The sequence below is a fragment of the Rhea pennata genome, chromosome 19 (genome assembly GCF_028389875.1).
Source record: "Rhea pennata isolate bPtePen1 chromosome 19, bPtePen1.pri, whole genome shotgun sequence".
In the NCBI taxonomy this organism is placed as follows: domain Eukaryota; kingdom Metazoa; phylum Chordata; class Aves; order Rheiformes; family Rheidae; genus Rhea; species Rhea pennata.
In genome coordinates this window covers 3,917,467-3,941,661 of record NC_084681.1, presented here as the reverse complement: position 1 = coordinate 3,941,661, position 24,195 = coordinate 3,917,467, and the positions used below count along the sequence as shown (strand labels likewise).

Below are 24,195 nucleotides of genomic sequence, written 5' to 3'. Positions count from 1 at the left end.
TGTCCTCTGATAGGCGATAGTAACATGGAACATGGAGTAAACATGGAGTAGTGCACATTGTAATCATAATAAACATTTTCATTACTTTATCACCTTTTTCTCCTTGCAATTTGCAAGCTGCTTACCAGTTCTCTCAGATTCATTCTCAGGATGTCTCTCCTGCTAATTTTTGTGACAGTCTGGTGGATGTATCTTAGCAACTGAAAATAACTGTAGGTTAAAGTAAAACTTAGATTTTTTTGATTGTTGTAGAAATGTTCCCACTCAGAGGGGAGCTTTCTGAAATTACATTTCATATTTACTTGAATATGTTTGGGATCAATGTCTAACAAATCATGCACAAATGTGCATTTTGTCAATGAATTAGGTCAGTTCTCAAAATATTTGTTTCATATACATTTATGGATATTCTTCAAAAGGGACTTTTATTCTCATTCTTTCATTTTAGTTAAAACAAACAAACAAACAAACAAAAAACCCCAAACACCCTCTCCTCCCCCGAACTTGGCAATAGTTTTCATAGTGGAAGTTACTTTTCTCTAGTTACTGCAATTTGTGGGCATTTGAGCCAACTCCATTTTCATGCCAAGATGATGTCTGAACTAATGCCTTCACTTTTATAGAAAAGGAAAAAAAATCACTAATTTGTTTAAACATGGAAAAATAAATTAAGTTTTCTTAAACTTACGAGGAATTTTAACTGAAGTTAGTTTGCAGTTTAACAGCAGTGTTCATTACAAAGTATTACAGAACTCTGGGCGTCTACCCCTTGTTGACCATGAGGCATTTTGTCTGATGGACAATTTTTAACCTTTTTGCAGTTGTTACACTGCACTTGTTATGCATTCTTTATTTTATTAGCATATCTACTTAAATAAGAAGCTCTTGCTAGTTTAGCTGTATTTGAACCACCAAAGACTTTTGGATGCATCACTGAAAAAACATGGAGGCACCTGACTGTTTTCATTAATGTACTTGTATCGCTTTTCCATAAAAAAAAAAAAAAAAAAAAAAAAAAAAAAGGAGAGAGAGAGAGAGGGAGAGACTTGTGGAAGAGCTTAAAATATCTTCAGTGGCCCAGTAACTGTCAGAAAATTGTGAGTCATTAATAGATAGCTACAGGCAGAAATGAAGGACAACAGCTGCTTAAACACCAATATGAAAGACTGAAGTTCAGATGATGAGGGAGATTTTTGCTGTCTGACCCTTAATGAACATTTTCATTAAGGCATGTTATGGTTCAATGGTTCCTGTATTAAGCATTAATCAGGAAAATACCTTTCCCTTTTTGGTCTTAATTCTCTGCTTTCTCTACGTAGTGTTTATTTTAACCATATAAGCAGAAGCTATGCACTTTCAGAAAAACTTTCCAAAATATCTGCAAAAGATATTTTGTGCTACACTTTTTACAGATCCTGAAATTTATTCTAATATACTTTGTCAATAGAACTGGCTTTTGAATAAGGGAGTCTATGATTGTGAAGTTATATTCAGGATTTTCTCAAACATTGCTACATATTTTCATTGCATTCTGAGAATCCAAAATATTTAAAATATTTGTGATTTTTTTTTTCTTTGGAATTAACGGATCTTCTTTTCCTTTATTTATTTCTCTAGAAATTAAAAAAGCTATTGCAAAACCCTGAGGTTTTTCAATAGTCTGTCCCAGTTAATATTCAATTTTTAAATGAGGATGTGTATCTCATAACCAGATCTTCAGATAGTAAGAAGTCGGCATGAAACAACAGATTTTCAGCAGTTTTGCTTGTTTATCCAGCTGGTAATCTGGTCTCTTGTGATAAATTTCTCATGAAAAGTGGTTCTGATTTTCAGAATTGTATTCTATAATCTCACTTAAGAACTATTTTCCTTTGTACTACGATGTATACCTATTGCAATTTATATCACTTTCAGCATTCCTGAAATAGTTCTCCACAGGCAGTTATAGTCCCAGCCTACAGATTTGAAGAGGAGATAATATAAAAGCTAAAAACACTATTTTTTTTTCTTTAACACACCCTCTTGCCCCGCCAAAGACAACTGGACAAATAGGGAAGAGAAGAACGTTGAGAATACTTGTGGCTCTTGTAGAGATGGGAGTCTGCTTTGCTTCCATTAAGAGAGCGAGCTGATACTTGTGATGCTGAAGATTAGATTGATCAGTTATCATGCCTTAAATAGCTAAATAAATACTTATTGAATAACAATCTAAATATTTTTTAAAATAAAAATACCTCCATAAAGTTGGAGTGTCTTTTTTAGTGTGCAGTGTCTCCATGCAGTATGTTGAAGTAAAAGCTGCTATGCCTGGCACATCTTGCAGGAGTTGCTTTGATAAGCCTGTCTCCTCACAGAAGGAGGTTTTCAGTTTTTATTACTAATTAGTCTTTTCAGGTAGCACACATAATAGTAGTTCAGACAGGAGCTAGCAGCTGATTAATAACCTTTAACTCCTGATGGCATCCTTTGGAATGGGAAGTGATTGTGCACTGTTCTATCTTTCTTGAGCTATCAGACTCCTGGATGATGTATACGAAATCCATAGTGAAAATAAATCTCTGTTTAGACAATATATCTGTTTATAAAAATCGGATAAAATATGATCAGAAATGCCCTACTGTTCTTGCTATAGAATGCATTAGTATTATTGCTTATTGAGTAAGGTTGTATAATACTATGCGCTTAAATATTTTAGAACTGTAAAATACAAATTCTAATCCCACATCAAGGAAAGACTTTCAGTTAAGTGTACTTTTAAGACTTCTGACTTTCTTTTAAGGTGTTTGAAGTAGTAGAGCGTGTTGAAGAATTAAGAAGAAAATGGCCGGTTGCTTGGGGCAAGTTGGATGATGGCAGTATAGGGGTTGTAACACCTTATGCTGATCAAGTGTTCCGAATTCGGGCTGAGCTTCGGAAAAAAAGACTGTCTGATGTCAGTGTAGAAAGAGTGCTGAATGTTCAGGGTAAGTAGTAGTTATATTTATAAAAAATCTGCTATGGAAATCAATAGTATGACTGTTCAAATTAAGGAAAAGTTATTAAAATAATCTTAAAATGTTTGGAATAAGACCTCTAACAGCCTGTAAAACTGATATATCAAAACGAAACTGGCATGAGTGCTGATTCGATGTTATTCCAATATAGAACACCAGAACAATAGTCATGCATGTAAGATTTATTTTTTTTCAAAATTAAGTTCAAGCTTATTTCAAAAGTAAATTGATTTACTGGGAAAAGTGGAAACTGATATACTTTTGTTGTAAGGAGGAAAACAAAGTTCCAAATAAAAATGCAACAAGGCTTCAGCCTCAAAATGTTCTGTTGATCTTTGCAGTTAGAGAATGCTCTGCAAAAAGAGGTCTACAATCTCAGGTATTTGTGCATGGGATCACACTGATAACACAAGAGTTTTTATGTAGGCATAGCCTGTTGCTAGGTTGCAGTTAAGTCAATAATAAGTGAAGGAGGGTCAGTAAGAAACTGAGCAACAGCAGATGGCTTGTTTTGTTCTTTCATAGTAGGTGTCTGAATTTATGTGAATTTGGGAGAGTTGCGAAAATATGAAACAGGAATGTGCAGAACAGTTTTTTTTTCTAATAGAAAAAATAAATACAACAGTTACTATTACCTGAATGGAAACATTATGAAGATAATCAGAATTTCAGAAAGTTCTGGAGCGATTAATGCTGAGGTGAAAAGTAAGTTTTTTAAAGAAGAGATACTCTTGTAATAGAAAATGGTATTTATAGTACATCTTTTAAAAATTTTAAATCTTATTATTCTTGCATAAATCTCTCTGTGTAAAGTGTAGCTATCAATTCTTCAGAATATCCAGGTGCAAACTCTGTCTGGCAAGTACAGTAATCTGATTGTATTACTAGTAGAAATAGCTAAAATTATCTCAGACATTTATTTTTTGTTTCTTTTTAGGAAAACAGTTTAGAGTTTTGTTTCTCAGCACAGTACGAACACGGCATACATGCAAACATAAGCAAACACCAATTAAAAGGAAAGAGCAGTTACTGGAGGACTCAACAGAAGACTTGGACTATGGTTTTCTGTCTAATTACAAACTTCTGAACACTGCCATTACAAGAGCACAATCCTTGGTAGCTGTGGTGGGAGATCCTATTGCTTTGTGTTCCATTGGAAGATGCAGGTACTTTATATACATTTCTTAGTTAATCAGGATTCAGGATGCTAGAAAACATACATTTTTGTATATCGGATAGATTTAATAAAATTATGGATGCTTTTTTAGGTGCCTGGTAAGACACAATACATTTAAATCCATAAAAAATGTGTAATGAAATTGAAATTCCTTAAATATATATCCACAGATTATAAATATCATAGCTCTTGCAGAGGCTTGCATCTTGTCCAAAGTGCGCTGCTTTAGCTCATCCCTCGGGCAGAGCGAGCAGTTGTAGCCCCATGTCAATGAGCAGTGTTGGGGTGATGCAGGAATTCCTGAGCTGTTGTCTACCAGCCTGCTCGGAAGCTGGAAGCATGCAGTTGTGTAAGAGCTACTCCATCCCCTGATTAGAAAGTCTAGCTGAGAGATAAGAGAGGGGAATTTTTTTATAAAAATAGTGAAGAAAACCACTACCCATGGGAAGCAGAGCATTTTAGTATCTTCAAAGGGTAGACAAATCTGGCTTTTTTGTTGTTTCTATTTTGTTTCATTTTACTTTCTTATCCAGTGTCACATTGTTACTATGTATAACAACCTACAAAGAAAAAGGTTGAGGTACCTACCACCTGCTCGGTGATAAACTCTTTTATGTATTTATTAACACACTAATTTGAACTTGATGTTAGCAACTGAAGACCTTTCATTTTATTTTCAGGTGTTTTTCAGTACACCTGGTATTCTTTCATTTCCATATAAAATTAACATATTATTTAGAGTTCAAAAAACTTTAAGATGTAATGTATATTTAAGATGAATGTCCTGGCAGTTATGCAACAGTGGAAGGCTGAAGACCATTGTTTGTATATTTTTTGTGTGTTTGTGAACCTAGGAAAATCCTATATAGAATTTGAGTGAATATACTTTTTATAGACCTAAATGAAGAAATGTGAAAAATGATAAGAGATGTAAGCACTGATTTTAAGGATACCAAGTACTTGTTCTTCAAAGGTTTCTTTTGCGATGGAAGAACTGAAATGTTAAGATGATCAGAGATAAAGCCTGAGGCTTGTTTCTGGAAGAGAGGAAACACTGCACTGACCGCATTATAATAATAGAGCTAAAAATACATAGTAGTCAGTTGTTATATCTACATTGTATTTCATTTTTCTGAGCAATATTCCTTTATTGGAATGAAAATGGATGTGATTTTCAAAGATTAGAATTGAAAATTCCAACTGTAAACCAAAACTTTTGTTGACTCCATTTATGAAATATAACCTGGTTTAACTTACCTGCTTGAGTCACACTGAGAATATAACTATACCTTAATGTAGTATCTGATCTAAAATGCTAATAACAACTTATTAAAAGAGAAATACCACTTGTGGTTTTATTTCATTTTCCCCATTACCTGCTCGGCTTTGAGACGTGACCTGGATGTAACTCTCTGATCAGCAGGAGCTCTGTGCTCCTGAGCACTGGAGCCGCAGATGATGGGTGTCTGCTGTAGTCTGCTGGTGCAGTCCCCAGTTCATCAGCTCAAGCTGCGGAGATGCATGACCTAGTTACAGGGGTTGCTATAATGTGCTGCCTGAAACTTCTGTTACCACTTGTATGGAAATTGGCTTTAATTGACAAACTGTACTTCTCTTTCCCGTAGTGGGTTCATGATGCGCAGCAAGTCAGAGATCAGGATCCCCTAGTTAGTACCTAGGACCATTACGGGTTCTCTGTCTAAATACAGCTTTTGTTGGGGAGTGATGATTTCCTTTAGTCTCTCTAACTCCCAGTGGAAAACATGATCTCTTGAATTTTCATATAAGTTTGAATGTTGAGGGTTTTAAATTAGATACCTACAAGAGACTTAGTTTTCAAAAGTGGGGACTTAGCGATTTCTCTGAAGTATCTTTTGAAGTGGCTCTTTCAAAATATCTCCGATTGGACATGCAAAAGCTTACTAAAATGAAAGCACAGGCTATCGGTAGGGTATCTGACTTACAGTCTTGGCAGTTAGGGATTCAGTCTGCTGTTCTAGGACCAGCAGCTGTTTATGTATACTCTGTTCAAAATTATACAACTAAAAGCTAATTAAGAAACAAGCAGCACTGGAGTTTTATTAAGATGTATCTCGGGCTTTGCTTTTAATACACCATTGTCTTGTTTCACTGAATAATTGAATGTTCACTCTTTGAAAATAGTGCTGGAGGGGCTCAGGCACTCTGGAAAGATGGGTCTTTTTTAATTCAGCAGGAGTAGAGAAGACTGAAAGAAGTGACATTTCGTTAGGAAAAGCAGACCTCAAAAAAGTTTATAGAGTACTTGAATTTTATAAATATTCTAATACCTGTCAAAATGAGTCAAGAATCCGTAGTGATCGTTGTAGAGAGCTCTGTGAAGTATGCCCTGGGTAATCATTACGTTTCTCCGTGTTACAATCCGACTCGACAGGGCTGTTTTGGCAGACACTCCCTTTAAACTCAGGAGCACCCTGTAAGACAAAGACAGCAGTGTTTTATTCTCTGTTCTTACACCCCAGTACAAGCGCCCTGTGCGTAGGGAGACTGCTCGGGGCACGTTAAACAAAAGTCTGTGAGTCTCGGTGGATTTATTGTACTTGGCAGTAGGTTTGGTGACTGAATTGATTAATGGAGGGAGTTCAATCATTGAAGTGTCCCAATGAAATATTTCATTTTGGTTTAAAATCCTCACTTAAAACCTTGCAAGATATATCTGCCCTATAGCAAAATGCAGAAAAGAGGCCATCTTGCATATTCAATTTTAAGAGAGCGTTGTTTACCTATATAAAATCACAACAGAAGATGGGCTTTGAGGAATTGCTACTTTGGGTTGTTAAATACATCAGTAACTTTACAATGTTCTTGCAAGAAAGATATTCATCCTCTGAAAATGAAAGCCACTCAGCAAAATGTGACGTTCCTATTAAAATTAGTATATAGCAATTTCCCATTTTTCAGATTTTGAGGAGACAACACTACAGAACAGACTCCCTTATTAGCCTCAATTTATTACTGAAGAGTCAACTAGATTTTTTCTTGCCAATACGGACGAAATCTTTAATTTTTAAAGGACGCTTTTTAGTCGTATGTGTGTGGACTGATGCAGTACCTACAAAATGAGCTTTACTGTTTTCTGTAAAGCTCTGTGAAGGTACCTGAGACAAACACCTGTCTTAGTTTCTGTACAAATTGTTTGTGTAATGGAAATGCATTATGTCATCCTTAAATTTTGTTCAACATTTTGTGATGTACAAAACAGTATTGGGTTGTTAGCAATTATTTGCTAGCTTTAAATATTGTTTTTTTTCTTCAGTTATTTAATTTTAATTTATATTGAGGCACTACAGTGTGGAGTTATTGTCAAAATGTAAGTTTAAGATCTTTGTCTTTTAAATCCTTTTTTCAGTAACTTTTGTTATTCTTCATTTTTTCACAACAGAACTGTTCAAATTTTTTCTATCTTCAGACCTTATTTAACTATCTTCTAAAGTATCTTTTTCATTTACTTAGAAAAGCAAAACAAACCTGGGTCACACCATTTCTTCTGCTTACTTAATAGAGTAAGCCTGCTGCCTTTGCAGCATTAGTCGCTGGTCTCTTCCTGCCCTTTATTATGGGGAATGAACGGGCCGATTGGTACAGTAAACAGCAACCTTCAACATCTTGGATTTCCTGCCTCAATTAAGCAGGATACTTTGGGGATTTACTTTATCCCAGTCTTAGCAATATTTTGTAAAGTACTTCTGTCCGTGTTTCACAAGGGTAGTTCTGAGAGTATAGCTCAACTTTGATATTTGTGATGTTGAAATTTGGTGACCTGCCTAGATTCATAGACTCTTTTTGGCATTTCTGGGGCTGAGAGCTTATGCAATCCCTGTGACTCTTTGAGCTTTAGTAAATTCTATAAACCACATGCTTTCCAAAATTTTAAGCACTGTTTGCTGTGTTTCGTCTTAAAGGAAAAATTAGAGCTGTCCATGACATTAATACTAAATGTGGTATAGACCCAGTATTGCAATCTGGTGTGCACAGACAGACCCATATGTCTGTTTTAAATGACTGGGGAGCTTTGCATTAGGGTATGGGATTCAGATGCATGGATTAAGTTGTTGGGCTGATGTGTAAAATGAGCATACAGTAGAAATAAAAACACTACTTGGTTATATAAAATCCTCTTTAACAACAGCCATTAAGTCTTACTCCTTTTTATTGTTTCTAAAAATTGTTTCCATAGGAAATTTTGGGAAAGGTTTATTGCCCTATGTCATGAGAATGAAAGTCTTCACGGTATCACATTTGAACAGATCAAAGCTCAGTTGGAAGCTTTGGAATTAAAGAAAACATATGTGTTGAACCCACTGGCTCCTGAGTTTATCCCCCGGGCTCTTCGACATCAGCATTCAGTGAATACCACCAAACAGCAACAGTCACCACCAAAGGTAAAGGTTCACTGGTAATGAATTTTGTCAGGAAGTGGGAGGGAATATAGAAAGGCCTGTTGAGAAATGATATAAAAGGTTTATTGGATGAGCTGTTGTTTTAAAATTGCATCAGTGCAATTAGATATCATTGCAAATTTTGAAAAGTTCCTCAACAATTTCAAATGAAAGCTCTAAGCTTTATTATAGCACAGTATGTAGCAATACCTTGGGACTGGCTAAACCTGGGTCTCTTACTAAAATACATGCCTTGGCTCACTTGGGCTTGTTCATTTACTGTGTTGTAATGGCAGTGAGGAACTTCAGTCATGGATCTTGGCGTCATTGGTTAAATGAGCCAATTTAAAACTGAGAACATGAGGTGATCCCTGTGCCAAGCAGCTTACACTGACTCAAACAACATGTGGACACGAACAGTGTCAGGGAGTAAACAGTTATTTGATTTGATCTGAGAATCATATGTAAAATTCAGTGGCTTATATTATGTAAGATAATTATTTGGTATCATTAAAATACTTTGTATTACAGTGTTTTCTCAGGATTAGTTCAGGGATAGTAGCCTTCAAAAGGCCAGATTTCATTGATGTCAAGAGGGTATATGGGGTATTTATCACACAGCAATAATTTTCTTTGCTCTTGCCATAAAACGGAGTGAAGCAGTGATGGAAATACATTCTTTGGCTCCTCAAGATGATAAAGAATAATACTAAATTCTAGAGCTGTTTTTTGATGTATTAGTAAACAATTTTAAATAATTTTTTTAATATTTTAAAAATTGTATTTCAAAATGCAGTTTTTTAATTTGTATATAGAGATGAAATGCAGATTATCAGCTTTGTGAGGAATTCTGTCGTGCAAGAGGGAAGAAATATATGTTATTTTCCATAGCTTTGCATTGTTACAGGTTATATCATTTAAAAGAAATTTTCACCACAGTTTTTTGACAGTACAGAAAGGGAAGCTTTCCCTTTGGCAGTCTGTCCAAAAGGAGATTTTGTGAGAATGTTTCTTTGTCAAGATGCATTACTCGTTGAAACAAACACCAGCTTTCTTGAGCAGCTAGTGATGTGTGAAAACGCTAGGTTTACAGAAAACCACAGATTAAAAAAATATCGTTTTCTTAAATAGTCATTTCCACTCTTTCATTGTTCATGAGTGCTTCAACCTTGAAAGCATTTTAATTAATAATAAAACCACAATATATTAATATTTTTGTTCCCTAAAACAAAATGTTTTGTGTATTTTTTTCTCAGTTTGTTAGTAAACTAAGCAGATGTGCTGTAGAAATCAGAAGACGCTTTCAAACTACCATTTCAATTTAAGATCGAAAGTATTTTAATCACATATATCATAATTATAATAAAATCTCTTCCCTCTGAATGTAATTGACAGCTAGCATGTGGAATGACAGAATTAAAATAAGCAGGTGATACTCAAATGCATACATAAAATGGTTATGATAAGCAATAAACTTTGCTGAAGCTTTAAAAGCAGTTGGGTAGCTTTGCTCATTTTAGGCTCCCTATATACTTAGCATTAAAAGATAAAAGGCTGAAAACCTAGTTCTGATGTATTCTACACTGAAAAAATGAGAACAGCAGCCTCCAAATGTTCTGTTTTGTGATGAGTTTATGGACATCCACACAGCTCAGGGCTTAATTTTGATATACAGTGAAATGTGATATTGTAAAAATGGCACCTTCTTTTCAGCAGAATTGTTCTTGGATTTCTTTAAAGATATAAAGAACCTTTTTTGTTGTTTATTAGTTAAAAAAAAAAAAAGGGAAAGAAAAAAGTTTCAGTCCTCGCACTGTCGCTGTCCTAGAGCCGAACAGCAGTAGGATATCGTGTTGCCTCTGGGCCGGCACGCTTCCCAGCAGCGGCGGCGGAGGGGTGCTCCGCGTCCCGCTGCGTTTGGGTGGCCTGGCTGGGGGTGGTGGAGTTTGATAGGCACAGTCTTTAGCAGAGGTGATGATGTGGAAACTGAGGATATTTCAAACTTGGAGATTACTTGGTTGTCACCATCCGGTAATCTAGGTTACCCCATACAAACAGTGCAAAAGCCTTGAATTACATTGCTTTAGTTTCTTTATAGACTGACAGGGAAATGAACCTCGATCTGGAAATCTTTGCGAGACAATAGCTCCAAAGGTGTCATCAAGTGATTTTATAAAGTCATTAAACCAAGAGAACTACTAGAAGAAAAAAAGGAAAAAAATAAACAACAAAACAATGTCAGCATCTTCCTCCCCCAACACAGAAGTGTTCCCAGTTGATTTTCGATTCAGCCGTCTGATACGGTTACATGCTAAAGCTCCTGTTCAACAGGACAACTTTTCTTTTGAATTTATCTTATGATTTGCTATTTCAATTTTAAAAATATGGCCACTAGAAAATACAAGTATCATGGGTAGAACAGGAATTTTGTAGACATTTATACTCACTGTGTGAAGCTATTTCACAACATAACAGATAGAGAAGTCCCTTGTATAAATGGGTGATTCTTAGGGCATGTAACTTCTCTAAGCTTTGATTTAGTTTGAATCTTGCTCTCTGCAGTGAATAAACGGGCTTCTTTTATTTAAGTACTGTAATGAAAAGTAATTATTATTTTATTTTCCAATAGTTCACTTTTAAAAAAGGAGGAGAAATTCAGAGACAAGTTCTTTAATCTAGTTTATGTATGAGTCAGCATCGTCACACCACATGTCTATGTACCTTGACTAATTTGCTCAGACCTCTGGAAAACTGCCTAGGCTTGTCTCCTGGGAGAGAGAAGTTTTGCAGCATCAAAGGTTTTTTAAATTTATTTTAAATTCGTGAATGTATTTAGGTCTACATTAAGTAAGGTATTCCCATTCTGCAAATGACTTAAGAGCATATGACATTTGAATATGTGCTCACATTTTATGAATATTTTGCTGCTGTAAACTCATAAGAGTGCAGGAGGTATAACTCAATTCTGTTAACCTCTTTTCTCGTGTACAATTTCCCAAGGAAAAGCAGATTCCCCAGAGTGCTCTTGTCCTTGACTCCACTATATTATACTTTTTGGGTAGCAGTCACCAAGGGGTGAAGGTGCAGAAGCAGGTACAGGAGATGGGATAGAGAGGCAATTGCGAAGGAGGCTGAATGAGCAACCGAGTAAAAACTGGTAGCAGCTGCTTTGCGTCTAAGGTTGGTTGGAACCTGGAGGAATAGCTGGATCCTTCTTTTGGGGTTGATGCTGGATGCTGCTTCTAAAAAAATGAGACAGCAGGTGGTAAAAGGGTGAGAGGAAACCCAAAGTAGCTTGCTCTAACTGTACTTGGATCTTTAAACAGGCTGTAGTAAGTGAAGGTGCACAGAGGACTCTGCAGGAAGGGAATGTTCCCAGAGTTCCCACTAATGACCCACAGGTTAAGTTAGGTAGTGGTATTTAATGTCCAATTTTGTGAATTCATAGTCAGGTGATGCAATTAGACATTTGAATGCGTAAGGATAAAATTTTTAGCTTAATGTCTTTCAAAATCTGCTTTTTATTTAATTCAGTTATAATGTTCAGTTGAAATAAAGATGCTTTGTTTTACGTTAAGTCTGCAGAACTTCACTATTATTTTTTTTCCCCTTTAAAGGGCAAGGTCCATCATCATAACCAGAATGACCATTTCCCACCTGATGGAATTGGTAAGTATCTGCTGTTACTGGAGGAATTCCTTGGCACTTGCACTAATTTGGCTTCAGTGAAGTTGATAGTAATTAGGCGTGAATTGAGTATCTGCTCTGTTCTCTGTTTGAAAGTTATTTACTTCTTATGTGCATTTGGGAAATAGATTACAGGCTGGCAAGTAGGCATTAGGTGTTTCCCAGGCTATCCTTCTGCAGGTGTTGTGCACACTGACTTTAGAGCCTTATCACAGCATAGGCATTGGCCTGTTAAAAGTGGTTGTATTTGAAATTCATGATATAAAATACTGTACCAGTATATTTGCCCTATAAAAGTTAAAATGTTGTAGTGCCTGTGCTGTTATATCATATATTTTGGACTTATATTGTGCTTTCATATATCAGATATTACTGGTAATACTTTTGCAAGATAGCATCTAACAGCTTAATGCTTTTGTTGTTAATTTAAAATATATTCATTTAAAGCTTGTCTTTCTTGCTAAAGAAAGGAGGATAATTCTGTGTGACTGTTGGCATGTTTTACTGGTTTAGAATGCTCTTTCATTAACACTATTACCAACTACCTGTTTCTCTCTACCTCAACTCATATTTTCTGCCTTTTGAAATTTCTGAAATGGAATAGAGTATTTGCTATATGATTAATACTTTTGCTGTCTATATCAGACCTATCCTGTAATGAGAGTTGCCCTCATGCTCTGTGAGCATCCTAAATGTTATTAGGATGAAAAAGGATACAAAGAAATAAATGATTTTCATATTCTTTTCCTATCTTCTTTATTTTTCAGTTCAGCCCAACCCTTCTGTCCTAATTGGAAATCCTATCCGAGCATATACTCCTCCCCCTCCTCCTCTGGGACCTCACCCCAACCTGGGGAAATCTCCAAGTCCTGTTCAAAGGATAGATCCACACACTGGGACAAGTATTCTATATGTACCTGCTGTCTATGGAGGAAACATGGTCATGTCTGTGCCTTTGCCTGTAAGAATTCTTTTTTTTTTTTCTTTTTTTTTCCTTGGTCCATTTATCATATGTATAACAATGAATGGCAAGATCAGTTAGCGAATATTTTGCAAAGTTTTCCAGCATTTCAGTTCAAATATATTGACTTAGTTCTTTTCCAGCATTTCAGTTCAAATAAGTGGGCTTAGCTAGCTGTAGGAGTGTCTGTACAAAAGACTGCCAGAAAATGAGGACTTAAAAACATTGCTCCCACAAGTAATACTAGGCAACCTAAAAGCAATTTCATGTTAATGCTATTTGTTGGAGTTTTTTCAGCTGTAGATGTAGACACACCAGTGGGATCTGTGTCATCTGACTTGAGATACCTGCATCTGAATTGATTTTAGTCCACATGTTAATCACTGGAGAGACATAGGCAATTCTAATGAAGCTTATTTCTCTTTATTGACTTCATACAGTCTAAATGACCAGCTTTGACCATAGATGTCTGAATGTAAGGTGTCTGAAGTGAAGTGATATGAAGAATAAGCAAAATGGGATGTTTTTCCCTTCCAGAATGTCACAGTTGATCTGATTCCTCTCTGATGACTTTCTTTATGGCACTTAAGAACATAATGGTGTTGATCAGGCCTCTTAGACTACATATATGTATATATGGAATTTTGTATTATATATAAAACTATTCCAACAAAACTTAAACAAGTTAAAGAAGCAGTCTCTGATTTATTTCTAATATTCACAGTCACATATTCCAGGAAGAAATCAGGGAGGAAGGAACAAAGGTACAGAAGTAACGTTGTGTGGAGTAACATGTATGCATGGTACACAGCTCCTGAAGACTCTAGGGAGGACATTGAACACATACAAGGGTTGTATATGTATAGAATGCCATACAGAATCCCAAGCATCTGCTTAGAATTTTGCTTAGTTCATTTGTTTTTTAATAGTTACAGTAGTCCTCTATGGAAGTTTAGCTTATGGTTGCTGGATTGGGATTTGTTATTATGAACTCTGGTTTCAGCTGATATCCTAGATCAGCCTGGAGCAATAGATTGGTTTTCTTTGCTAGGTCAAGTAATTTTGCTTTTTCCTAGCTTGTCAGAAATCTGAATTTGATGGATACATTTAAATGCAATGAGAAGGCCAGCAGCTGTATCTTTGTCATGGTTGCTCACGTTATATTAATATCAAATCAAGATAATTTAGAAATTTGTTTGATTTTTTTAAGGGATAGTGTATTTTTGTGTATTTCCAATCAAAAGAAATGTATGAAAAGTAAGTATTTTAAGCTCACCTTCCCTGAGGATGGTTTTTTAAATGATTAAGTGGGAAGATTGAGGTACTAATGAGATGACTTCCTCTAGAAAGAAACTTACTGGAGATGATTTGAGATTGTGCAGATGGAATGTAGCCTAAAGCTAAAGTTCAAAGTGTACATTTCAAGGGCAAATACTAATTTAAAAAAAAAAGAATTGCTTGAAAGATGTTTGCTTAAAACAGATAGGAATTAAAATATGATTATGTTCACGTAAGACAAAGTGATTCCTTTTTGATCTGTTTTATTTAATTTCACTCACTTCTATTTGTTTAGAGAAGAAGTGAATATAAAATTTATTGAAATAGAATTTGTTCATCAGTCTTTTTTCTTGAAAACACTGAAACAAGAATGTTGGATTTCCTCCAAGCATTTTTGCCCAGGATAATCCTCCAAAATCTTCCTCTGTGTTGCCCCTTGCAGCTGGGCCTGCCCTTACTACTCTCCCTTTCCAGCATTACCTACAACCATGTGTTACAGTGTCAGGTCATCTGATATATGGAAAACTGGTTATTAGTGATCTCTTATCAATGTGCTTGCTCCTTTACTTCCTGTAATGTACCTTTTTTTTTTTTTCTTTCTTTCTTTTTTTAAATTATGTAGGTACCATGGACGGGGTATCAGGGTAGGTTTGCAGTTGACCCTCGAATCATTACTCATCAAGCAGCTATGGCATATAATATGAACCTGTTACAGGCACATGGGCGGGGGTCTCCTATACCTTATGGCCTGGGACATCACTCACCAGTTAGCATAGGACAACAGCAGCAGCTTCAGCATCAAGACAAGGAGCAACATGAACAAAGTCGAAATGGTGAGTCACTGAAATTTCGTTGCAAATGAGTTTTATTTTGAGTAAGTTTGAAATTTCAGTAGGAAATTGTGCAAAGGTATCTTTTCTTTCTTTTTCCATTTTAAGTGAAATTGAGAGATCTGCAAGTGTGTAACAACTTGGGAAATAAACTATGTTTAGCCATAGTAGAATATCTAAGATACTGTGATGTTCAGAGGAGGGAAGTAATCAGAGGTGGTTCATGGGGGGTTGTGTTTGGTCTGTTTCTGCTTTGCAGTCCAGTGAATACTATTACTGATGTTGTTTGCAGTTAAGTTGAAAGAACTACTCAGTGGTGATTAATGCACAAAGTACAGAATTTAAAGGAGAAGCTTTGTTTGGGTAAATTATATAACATTTCTCTATTATTCTGTAACTGCTATCTTGATAACTGTAAATTTCTCTGAGTCTAACAAAGCAAAGAAAAAGTAATAATTTTTCAATTGAAACAAGTTAATTAATTAGCTAAACATTTTTAGGTAAAAGTGAAAACAGTTCTGGACCTGAAATCAGTAAAATTCGGACACCAGAGAAGAAACCTGTGGAATCCAAGCAGGTTGGTTAGCCTTCTTTTTTGTTTAATATTCCCTCTGTTCTAGGTACTCTTCTGTTCTTTTTGAGAAGAGATGCTGTACATCTCTTTTTGACCTCTTCATATACCTTTTTATAAGTTTTATTCCTTTTTATCAAAGACTTCCTGTCATAGTTGCAACATTTCTATTCCATGATAAGCCATCAGTACTGATCTCTAATATGTGTTGAGTGACATTAGGTCCCTTTTCTTCTTGCCCAGGGTTGAAGTAAAAGTTAATATTCTAGAATTGACTTTTTAAACCCTTTGTTGAGGTAAAGACCAATTGTTGGGGTTTCACTAACAAGTAAGTGTTTGCAAAAAACCTTTTGTTCTTAAATTGTTTTTAAACTGTATTAGTTTTTACATAGTAAGCTTGTACCTGACATAATAAAACAGAATATTCTTGTCTTTTGAATGTTTAGGAATTAATGGAAATTTCAGTTAAAAACGTTGCATGACTAGAGATAAACAATTCTGCTAGGAAGATGAGGAAAAGAGGCTTTCAATGACTGCAGACCATAGAATATTAATCTTATGAATGGAGATGCGAATGAGGAAAAAGAGTGATATTCTAAAATGGACAAATAAAGGATTACTTTTTTCTTTTTAAACATATGGTGTTAGTGTCCTAGAAATGAAAACACAAGGCTTAAGGATTAACAGTTGCATGTAATTAGCCAAATTAGAGATGATCATAAGGAAGCTGTTGGTAGTTCATCCATGCAGTTACAGTAGCTATAGAATGAAATTTGATGATGGCAGTGTTTGAATGTCAGTTTACATATAGAAGCCTGAAGAAAAAGTATTGAGTAGGGTTTTTTTAGTTAATTCTACTATCGTTATTTTATTTACTGAAAACTATGTTCTTTCGAGAGAGGAAAAATATCAAAGTCAAGAGTGAACATTAAGGAATTAATTCAAGTTGATGCAAATTACTGCAGAATATATCTTTTCTTAAAGAAAAGAGTAGTTCTAAGATGCATAGTGTGCTTCCCCTCTCCTCCACTGCAGAAGTTTCATAAACTTTATTCATTGTTAAATTTATTTATTCATTACTGTCATGGTTTTTGCTTTTTTAAGGTAAAATTTCAAAGTTTTTCCATCCTCTTTTTCTAGGTTGACTTAGAAGCAAATTCTCAGAATAGAAGCCCGGAGTCACGATCCAGTGTTGGTTATCCTAATGCTAAATTTCATCGCAAGGATAATCTTAACCCCAGGCAGCTGAATCTCCATCTCACCCCTCCCCACTCCCAATACGCCGTTCCCAATCGCCACTTCCAGCATCTGTCACAGATACCAAGGCAGCCATATCCTCTTCAACAGCAGCAAAACCTTTTAAGTCAACAACAAAACCATTTACCTGAACAACAAAACCAATTGCCACCCCAGCAAAGCCAGGTAGTTCAGCAGCATAATCATTTGAATCAGCAGCCTCCGCAACCTTCGCAGCTTTCCCCTGCTTACCAGGCAGGCCCCAGCCAGTCCTTTTTTAATAACCCAGTTCCCCACCGACCACATTCTCCTGCTGTAGATGCTGTGATTTCAGAACAGCACCCCCCACCTATGTTACAAGAAGTCAGTAATCCTTTGAGGCCTATTGCACAGCACAACCCAGTTCTGCCAACCCACTTGAACAACTTCATTGAAGAGACTCCATCAGGAATGCCCATAGGGGACACTCTAGGTAGGTGACCCTTCTTTAGTTAAATTCAAACTGTGCAGTTCTAATTACCCTGAAGTGAAACTGAAGAAGGTATTTACCTTTCCAGGCATATTGCTGTGAATTGGGTCATTGTTGGATAGTTTCCATAAGTAATGTCATTGAGCATAATTTGCTGCTTAAGGCATGTTTGAATATTCAGCACTTTATTAAAGGATTCATGTTTATAGAATTTTCTGTATGATTTAAATAACCAGGTTATGCACTGGAATGCAGTTAATATATAATAGGACCTGGGGGAGGGGGGGAGAGGATGTGTGTGTTTTTTGACAGCAAGATCTTTAAAAAGGAGCATCAGTTAATTCTTTTTTTAATGTTTTTTACAGATCGTATGCATGGAAACGTAGCTTTGGAAACAATAAGGCAGCAGCAACAAGCCAGGTTACAGCAGTGGAATGAACACAATGCCTATCTCAGTCAAGGCAGTATTCCATATCAACACCATCACCATCCTCACCTACCACATCTTCCCCAGCAGCCCATTGGACTGCATCAACAGCAGCAAGTTAGGGCAAACTGGAAACTTGCCAGTAACACAGAAGATGAAACAGAAGCAACATATACAAGGTATTCCTATAATGAATTGTCAGCATTTCTATAAAATTGAACAGTGACACATTATCTATAACTTAAGGGTACTGTGAAGTCCTGCTGTTGTTGTGAGGGTTAGCTTAGTAGACAGTTATACTTTGTGTTATGTATTATTCTGTTAATGTATTGGATAGTAAAGCTGTAGCAGAAAGAATAGATCTGTAGAATTTCCCAGTGCTGTATTTATGGAATAGGGAATGGACAGAGTAACAATGTTGTAGTGCTTATAAAGAAGCATCTGGGTGTTAAAAAAGCATGTTAAGTCTTCACTTTGAATTAGTAATAAAAGAAGCAGTGTTAGAATTCTGTGCTTACAAAAACGAAACACAACAACTGCCATCCTCCCAGCGCTCTTCCCCAGTGAAACCTAAACCTTTCTTCCTTTTTAAAAAGCCTTTTCTGATTTAAAGATATCTGCTTAGTTTTGAGGTGGAGCATTAGGAGACAGAAATGAAGCGATTGAACGTGAACAGGAAAGTGGTACCTATGATTGTCAACTTTATTCGCATATATTATAATTGCTAGATTTTTAAATTTTCTCTGATTTTTGTTATCTTCCACTGTGCTTATTTTCCATCTGAGCTGTTATAGTCATAGTAAAGCCTCCAATCTGACTCCATAATGTGCTGAATTGAACATTCTCAATCTTTTGAAGAAGTTTGGACCTGTATTCTACAAGTGAGGGAAATCCTTGATTGTTCTGTTCTTTTGCCTTTTAAAGGGTTAAAGTTTTCTTTAACTATTTGAAGTTTTTCACTTTGTATAATTAATCCAGAAATTCTTACCTTAGTTGTCTCTTAAGAGATAACAAAAACTTGATTCTTCTGGCTGAAAAGAAAATCTTGAGTTCTTAAAATTTTGAGAACGTTCAGGTAGGTATTTTATCCAGTTAATCCTCTTGTACCTAATTTCTGATTGCTCATATTCTTTGAAGTTAGGGCCAATAAGCTCGAAGATGATATTTAAATTTAAATTCAATGTTTTGTGCTTGAAGTTTTCTCAACCTCAAAAAGAGAGGTTTTTTTGCAAAACAGCTTTTTCTTTTTTTTTTTTCTTTTTCTTGATAACATTTATTCTGTCAATGCAGATTCCAGGATTTGCTCAGAGAACTGTCACACCGTGATCAAAGTGAAAATCGGGACTTAGCTGAAATGCCACCCCCTCAGTCAAGACTGTTGCAATACAGACAAGTTCAGCCCAGAAGCCCACCAGCACTCCCTTCTCCTTCCTGCAACTCTAATCACAGTGGTCACTTTCCTAACTTCACTGAAAACAACAGAGACATTGAAATACCCAGTAATCCAGCATTTCAGCAGCATTTACCCCAAATATATAATCCCCCTTTCTCAATGCCATCTGAACATATAACCCCATCTCCCTTGAAATACCTGCAGCCTGATGGATCATGGACTTATGCTAACCTACAGCAGAATCATCTAATGGGGCAGGGCTTTCATTATGGTATACCTCCATTGCCCCATAGATCACAACAAAACCCTTTTATACAAATACAGAATCATCAGCATGCAGTTGGTCAGGAGCCATTTCATCCACTCACATCTCGAGCAGTATCTGCTTCTTCGCTCCACAGCTTAGAAGAGGTAGGGGATTTTTGTCTACTTATGCATTTGTGTGGTGTCATTTTATTATGAAATTATTTTTTGAAGTGATCGAGAGTGCAAAATACCTCGCATATTAAAAACTTCTGTTGGAAATTCCTTTGAGGTAAAATTTTTTCCTTATGTCTTCTCAGTTCTTCCAATGTACATTTGCAGTTCTCATCCCTGAGGTACAACATTTTCTGTACTAAGTGATAGGTCTCAGCTTTCAGAATGTTACTCAGAAGTTTCTGCAATCATTGCTCAGTTATCTGCAGGTCATTTATCTGGAGTGCAAATTAACCATGCCCCAGGTGAAAACATTTTAAATGGCTTGCTGGAATGTCAGTTTGAATCAGCCGTCCGGTTGGCTCAATGTTAAAACAGTGTGAATGTGGCTATGTTACTTTTCATGCTAACTTAAGACAAGAAGCAGTACAGTTGCTTCTACATGGTACAAATTCTGATATAATACACCCCACCTAGTCTGACCTGATTCGTTGTAAAACCATCCTATATTTTTAAGGGGCTCAGAGTAAGAGAAATCAGTGCAGAGATATCCAGCTGTGTACCGTGAAGGTGTTTCCAGCACGAACTCTGCCGCGCCAGAACTGACTCTGTTGTTATCAGTCTTTGGTGTTCTGCGTGCTGGAGATCCATCTTAAGGGATGCAGACTATACGAGTGCATACAGCTGGTTCACATCAGGCTCTGAACAGGAATTATCAATCCCTCTTGGAAAGCAGAGTGCTAAGGAGTGTGATATGCAGACATTTAGTTATATGCAGGCAACAACCAGGTTGTGCTGCAGGAATGCCAGAATTAATATTCTCAGGTAATTTGAGACTGACTGCATGTGATCCAGTATTTCTACATAAAGTTAAGTGGCTTGTCCTGTGATACGTTTTTTGTCCAGATTTTTGCACTAGCTGTGACATCTCTGCTCATCACTATCCCATATAATACATATTTCATTGTCTTTTGATTTCAGAAGTAGAAAAGAGCTTACTTTCTGTGTGTCTGAGTGAAACATCTAAAACTGAATTCCACTGTATTTTACAAATTTCTGTCTTTTACAGATTCAGAGAGGGTAACAGAGTCCTCAAAGTCCTAGCTAGAGCTGTAGTAAAATTTGGTTTTATAGACATTTAGGAATTCTGTGTCTCAGTCCATTAAACTACACCACCTTGTATAAAATCTAATACTTTGTGACAACAGTTAATGCATCAGTACAGCGGGACATAAGAACAATGGCTCTTCAGCAGTAATAAACTAATAAATATTCCGACAGAGTTTCTGACAGCTGCTGCTATCTGAAGACAAATAGAGTGAGTCTTTACGTAATTAGTGCAAATTCATTTTAGTTCTTATTTCTTTTTCCTTTCAAAATATGTGACAGAAATGCCAAATGCTGTAAAAGTGCTAAAAGAGAGACTCACAAAGTTTCCAAGAGCTGCAGCTCTTTCCAGCTGGTGGATAGAACTGAATACATAAAGGTGTCAAAAAGCTGTTTTAGTTGTATTTTTAACAGACATTCCTCATATGAGACAGGTTTCAGGGGAGACATTAAAGCTGTTAGTATTTTAAAACTCATTTCAAATTCAGAATTTCATAATTAGTTTTCTGTATGACAATACAAAAACATTCTTATTTTGAAATGTTTAGCTTACTGTATTTTCAATAAATGTCTTATATTTCTGAAATTTTTATTATTCATTGAAACCATTTATGAAACTTCAGTGTTTCTAAACATTAGAGCTTCTAATAACTGACTGCTTATCAATTTATTTGAAATGTATCCATTTTACTGGATGAAAAATACAGAATTTTTTGAAATCAGGGAGGACAACTCAATTAATGTTAGTCAAAACCAAGGCGTTTGTGGGGTGCTAACTGCAGTTTATTTCAGCGGGTGCTAGGTGCTTAAATGTAGAAAAATCTACATAGTAACATTTAACATATAATTTTGCTTCTTTATATGAATGTATGATTAGTCATATACATACTATGGTAGAGAAAAACTGAGTAAAGTAGACATTACATTTAGAGATAAGAGGTTTCTTTAAGGTTTGGATACATACAGGTAAGTCAAAGTATAAATGACCTTGTCAGACAGTACTGTGGTTAGCTGGCAAGCTACATAAGTTTAAGCAGCGTGGGATTTTGAAGGTTATTTAACTAACATTTTTTGAAGACAGATGCCTTGACACATGTCCAGTGATTACAGAAGCCTCTCAGTTACATTTAAACTCATTTTAATAGATAAAACCAGGGAGGTTGCAGGTTTTACAAAATAAAAGATGGTCGGAAAAACAATTCCCTCCGAGTTACATGTGAGTTATGATGTCCTTGAAAGAATTGTGGATGGTTGTTTCTAGCCTCTGCACGGCTTTGTGTAACTATATGAAGCCTGTGTATAAATGTTGCTCACAGGAGTATCCTGTTACCAAATATTGCAGTACCCATGTAAATTAGTATTTTTTTTCTAAATATCTCTAACGTTGCACCCTCTAATAAACGTTCAATTTCAGTCTGTTAATCACCACTGTAAAGAAAAGCACTATGAAAATCACTGTTTTAAAATGTGGGTAGTTTTGTCTAAACCTGTAGGATTTCTTGCTTCAAGTTAAGCATATTCTGAAATAATTTTGTGATGAGGACCGAGAGTGGCCTTTAAAACGATAAAGACTTTGAGTAGGTATCTTTTAGTGTAAAAATGGAAAAGCTCTAAAATAAAAGGATACCTTAGACTTCGATTCCGGCTGTACCTTCTGTATTTTGTTTTCGTTTTTAACGCATAGCCTCAAGAGAATGCAGTGACAGGAAGTCTAGGTGCTGTTTCACTGATATATCGTAATAACGTGGCAGCCGTAATGAGCTCTTTTAGTTTCTTTCATGCACTTTTTTTTTTTTTTTTTTTTTGCTTTCTCTGTTTTTTGTGGATGATGTAATACCAGCTATGGGGCATTGCAAGCAAGTCCTTTTGTATGTGCCTGGCTGATTTTTAATGACATTTCATTAGGATGCTTACTTCTCCTCTTGCCAAGTATAGATCTACTTCAGTGACTTTTCCTTCATTTGTACGCGGTAGGTCAGTGCAGAAGGAAACAATAACTCATTCATTTAAACAAAAAAATTAATACGATGGACTTGCCTTGAATCTTGCGAAAGTTTAGAGGTTCCTTAAATCGGAACTCTTAAAGCCAGCAGGAACTCCTGCCCTTTTCAGCTACGTGAGCTGCGGGATTTATGGAAGCAAGTCATTTCTGTGGTTTCAGCTGAAGTTCTTTTCCTTATTCCTCTTGAGAGGATACACTTCACTGAGCATTTGTGCTGTGTGTACATATGCAAAAGGCAGCATGCATCTGTGATACCACACTCGCCCAAACGCTGCTGTACAAGTCCTTCATTTGTCCTTTGGAAATTAAAAGCCAAAGATACCATTTTTTTTCTCTCTCTGTTGTAATTGAACGTTTTCCCTTGCTCCTGTATGTTTCTGTGTTCCCTTTACTTCATTTGTACATGCAGAGTATCTTTCTCCTCACTAGGTTGATAGACACCTCCCACATAGGAATGCAAGATTCAAAGATAACAGTTGAGGAAATGCAGTTGAAGCTTTTTGTACTTTCTTTCTGTTTTATATGATTAAAATACATGGTCATGTACAACAGACCACTAGAAATGTATTAGTTTTTTTCTATATGCAATGAGTTTTGTGGGTTTTCTTTCTTTTTTGGGGGTAAGACATGATAGCAGGTAGATTTATATGTAAAACAGTGTAGAAAAATAGCATTCGGTACATGAATAAAAGGAATAACAAGTCTTTTTTCTTTTTTTCTTTGCAGTATGAACCAAGAGGACCAGGCAGGCCATTGTACCAAAGACGAATTTCCTCTAGTTCAGTCCAGGCTTGTTCTGAAGAATTAAGCACTCCTCAAGACAGTCTTGGTCAGTGTAAAGAGCTTCAGGACCACAGCACCCAGCCCTCTTTCAGCTACTCGTCCCCCGAGCTGTGGGTGTCCTCCTCCTCCTCGGCTGCCCCGTTCCCAAACATTCCATGCAACGGCTCCGGCTCCAGCCCTGGCTCCGGCCCCGGCCCTGGCTCCGGCTCTGGTCCTGCTCCCGGCCCCGGTCCCGGCCGCCCCGCGCCGCCCCGCGAGCTCCTTGGTAGGCACCTATGGAAAAACGTTTTCTCTGTTCACAAAATATCTTCTGCCGTCTCTTCAGATGTTGAACCTAACTTCAGCGAGCCTTTGGGAAGTGTCGATCGTTTCGTTAGTTCACTGTTTGCTTACGGTAGCCGCATTTGCTGTATTTTCATATTATTAGTATTCTGCTACGTTGCAGA

The 24,195-nt window shown here is 36.3% G+C and overlaps 1 protein-coding gene across 4 annotated transcripts in view; it reads left to right on the top strand.

Moving 5' to 3' along the window:
* Positions 1 to 24,195, top strand: part of HELZ (helicase with zinc finger) — a 91,160-nt gene that overhangs the window by 63,508 nt on the left and 3,457 nt on the right. For all 4 annotated transcript variants that reach the window (XM_062591750.1, XM_062591749.1, XM_062591751.1 and 1 more), the window contains 11 exons: positions 2,780 to 2,963; positions 3,931 to 4,159; positions 8,387 to 8,591; positions 12,206 to 12,257; positions 13,043 to 13,236; positions 15,137 to 15,347; positions 15,845 to 15,921; positions 17,056 to 17,623; positions 17,986 to 18,226; positions 19,338 to 19,851; positions 23,693 to 24,014. In XM_062591750.1, the coding sequence (XP_062447734.1) occupies positions 2,780 to 2,963; positions 3,931 to 4,159; positions 8,387 to 8,591; positions 12,206 to 12,257; positions 13,043 to 13,236; positions 15,137 to 15,347; positions 15,845 to 15,921; positions 17,056 to 17,623; positions 17,986 to 18,226; positions 19,338 to 19,851; positions 23,693 to 24,014 (2,797 nt within the window). The remainder of the gene's footprint in view (positions 1 to 2,779; positions 2,964 to 3,930; positions 4,160 to 8,386; positions 8,592 to 12,205; positions 12,258 to 13,042; positions 13,237 to 15,136; positions 15,348 to 15,844; positions 15,922 to 17,055; positions 17,624 to 17,985; positions 18,227 to 19,337; positions 19,852 to 23,692; positions 24,015 to 24,195) is intronic.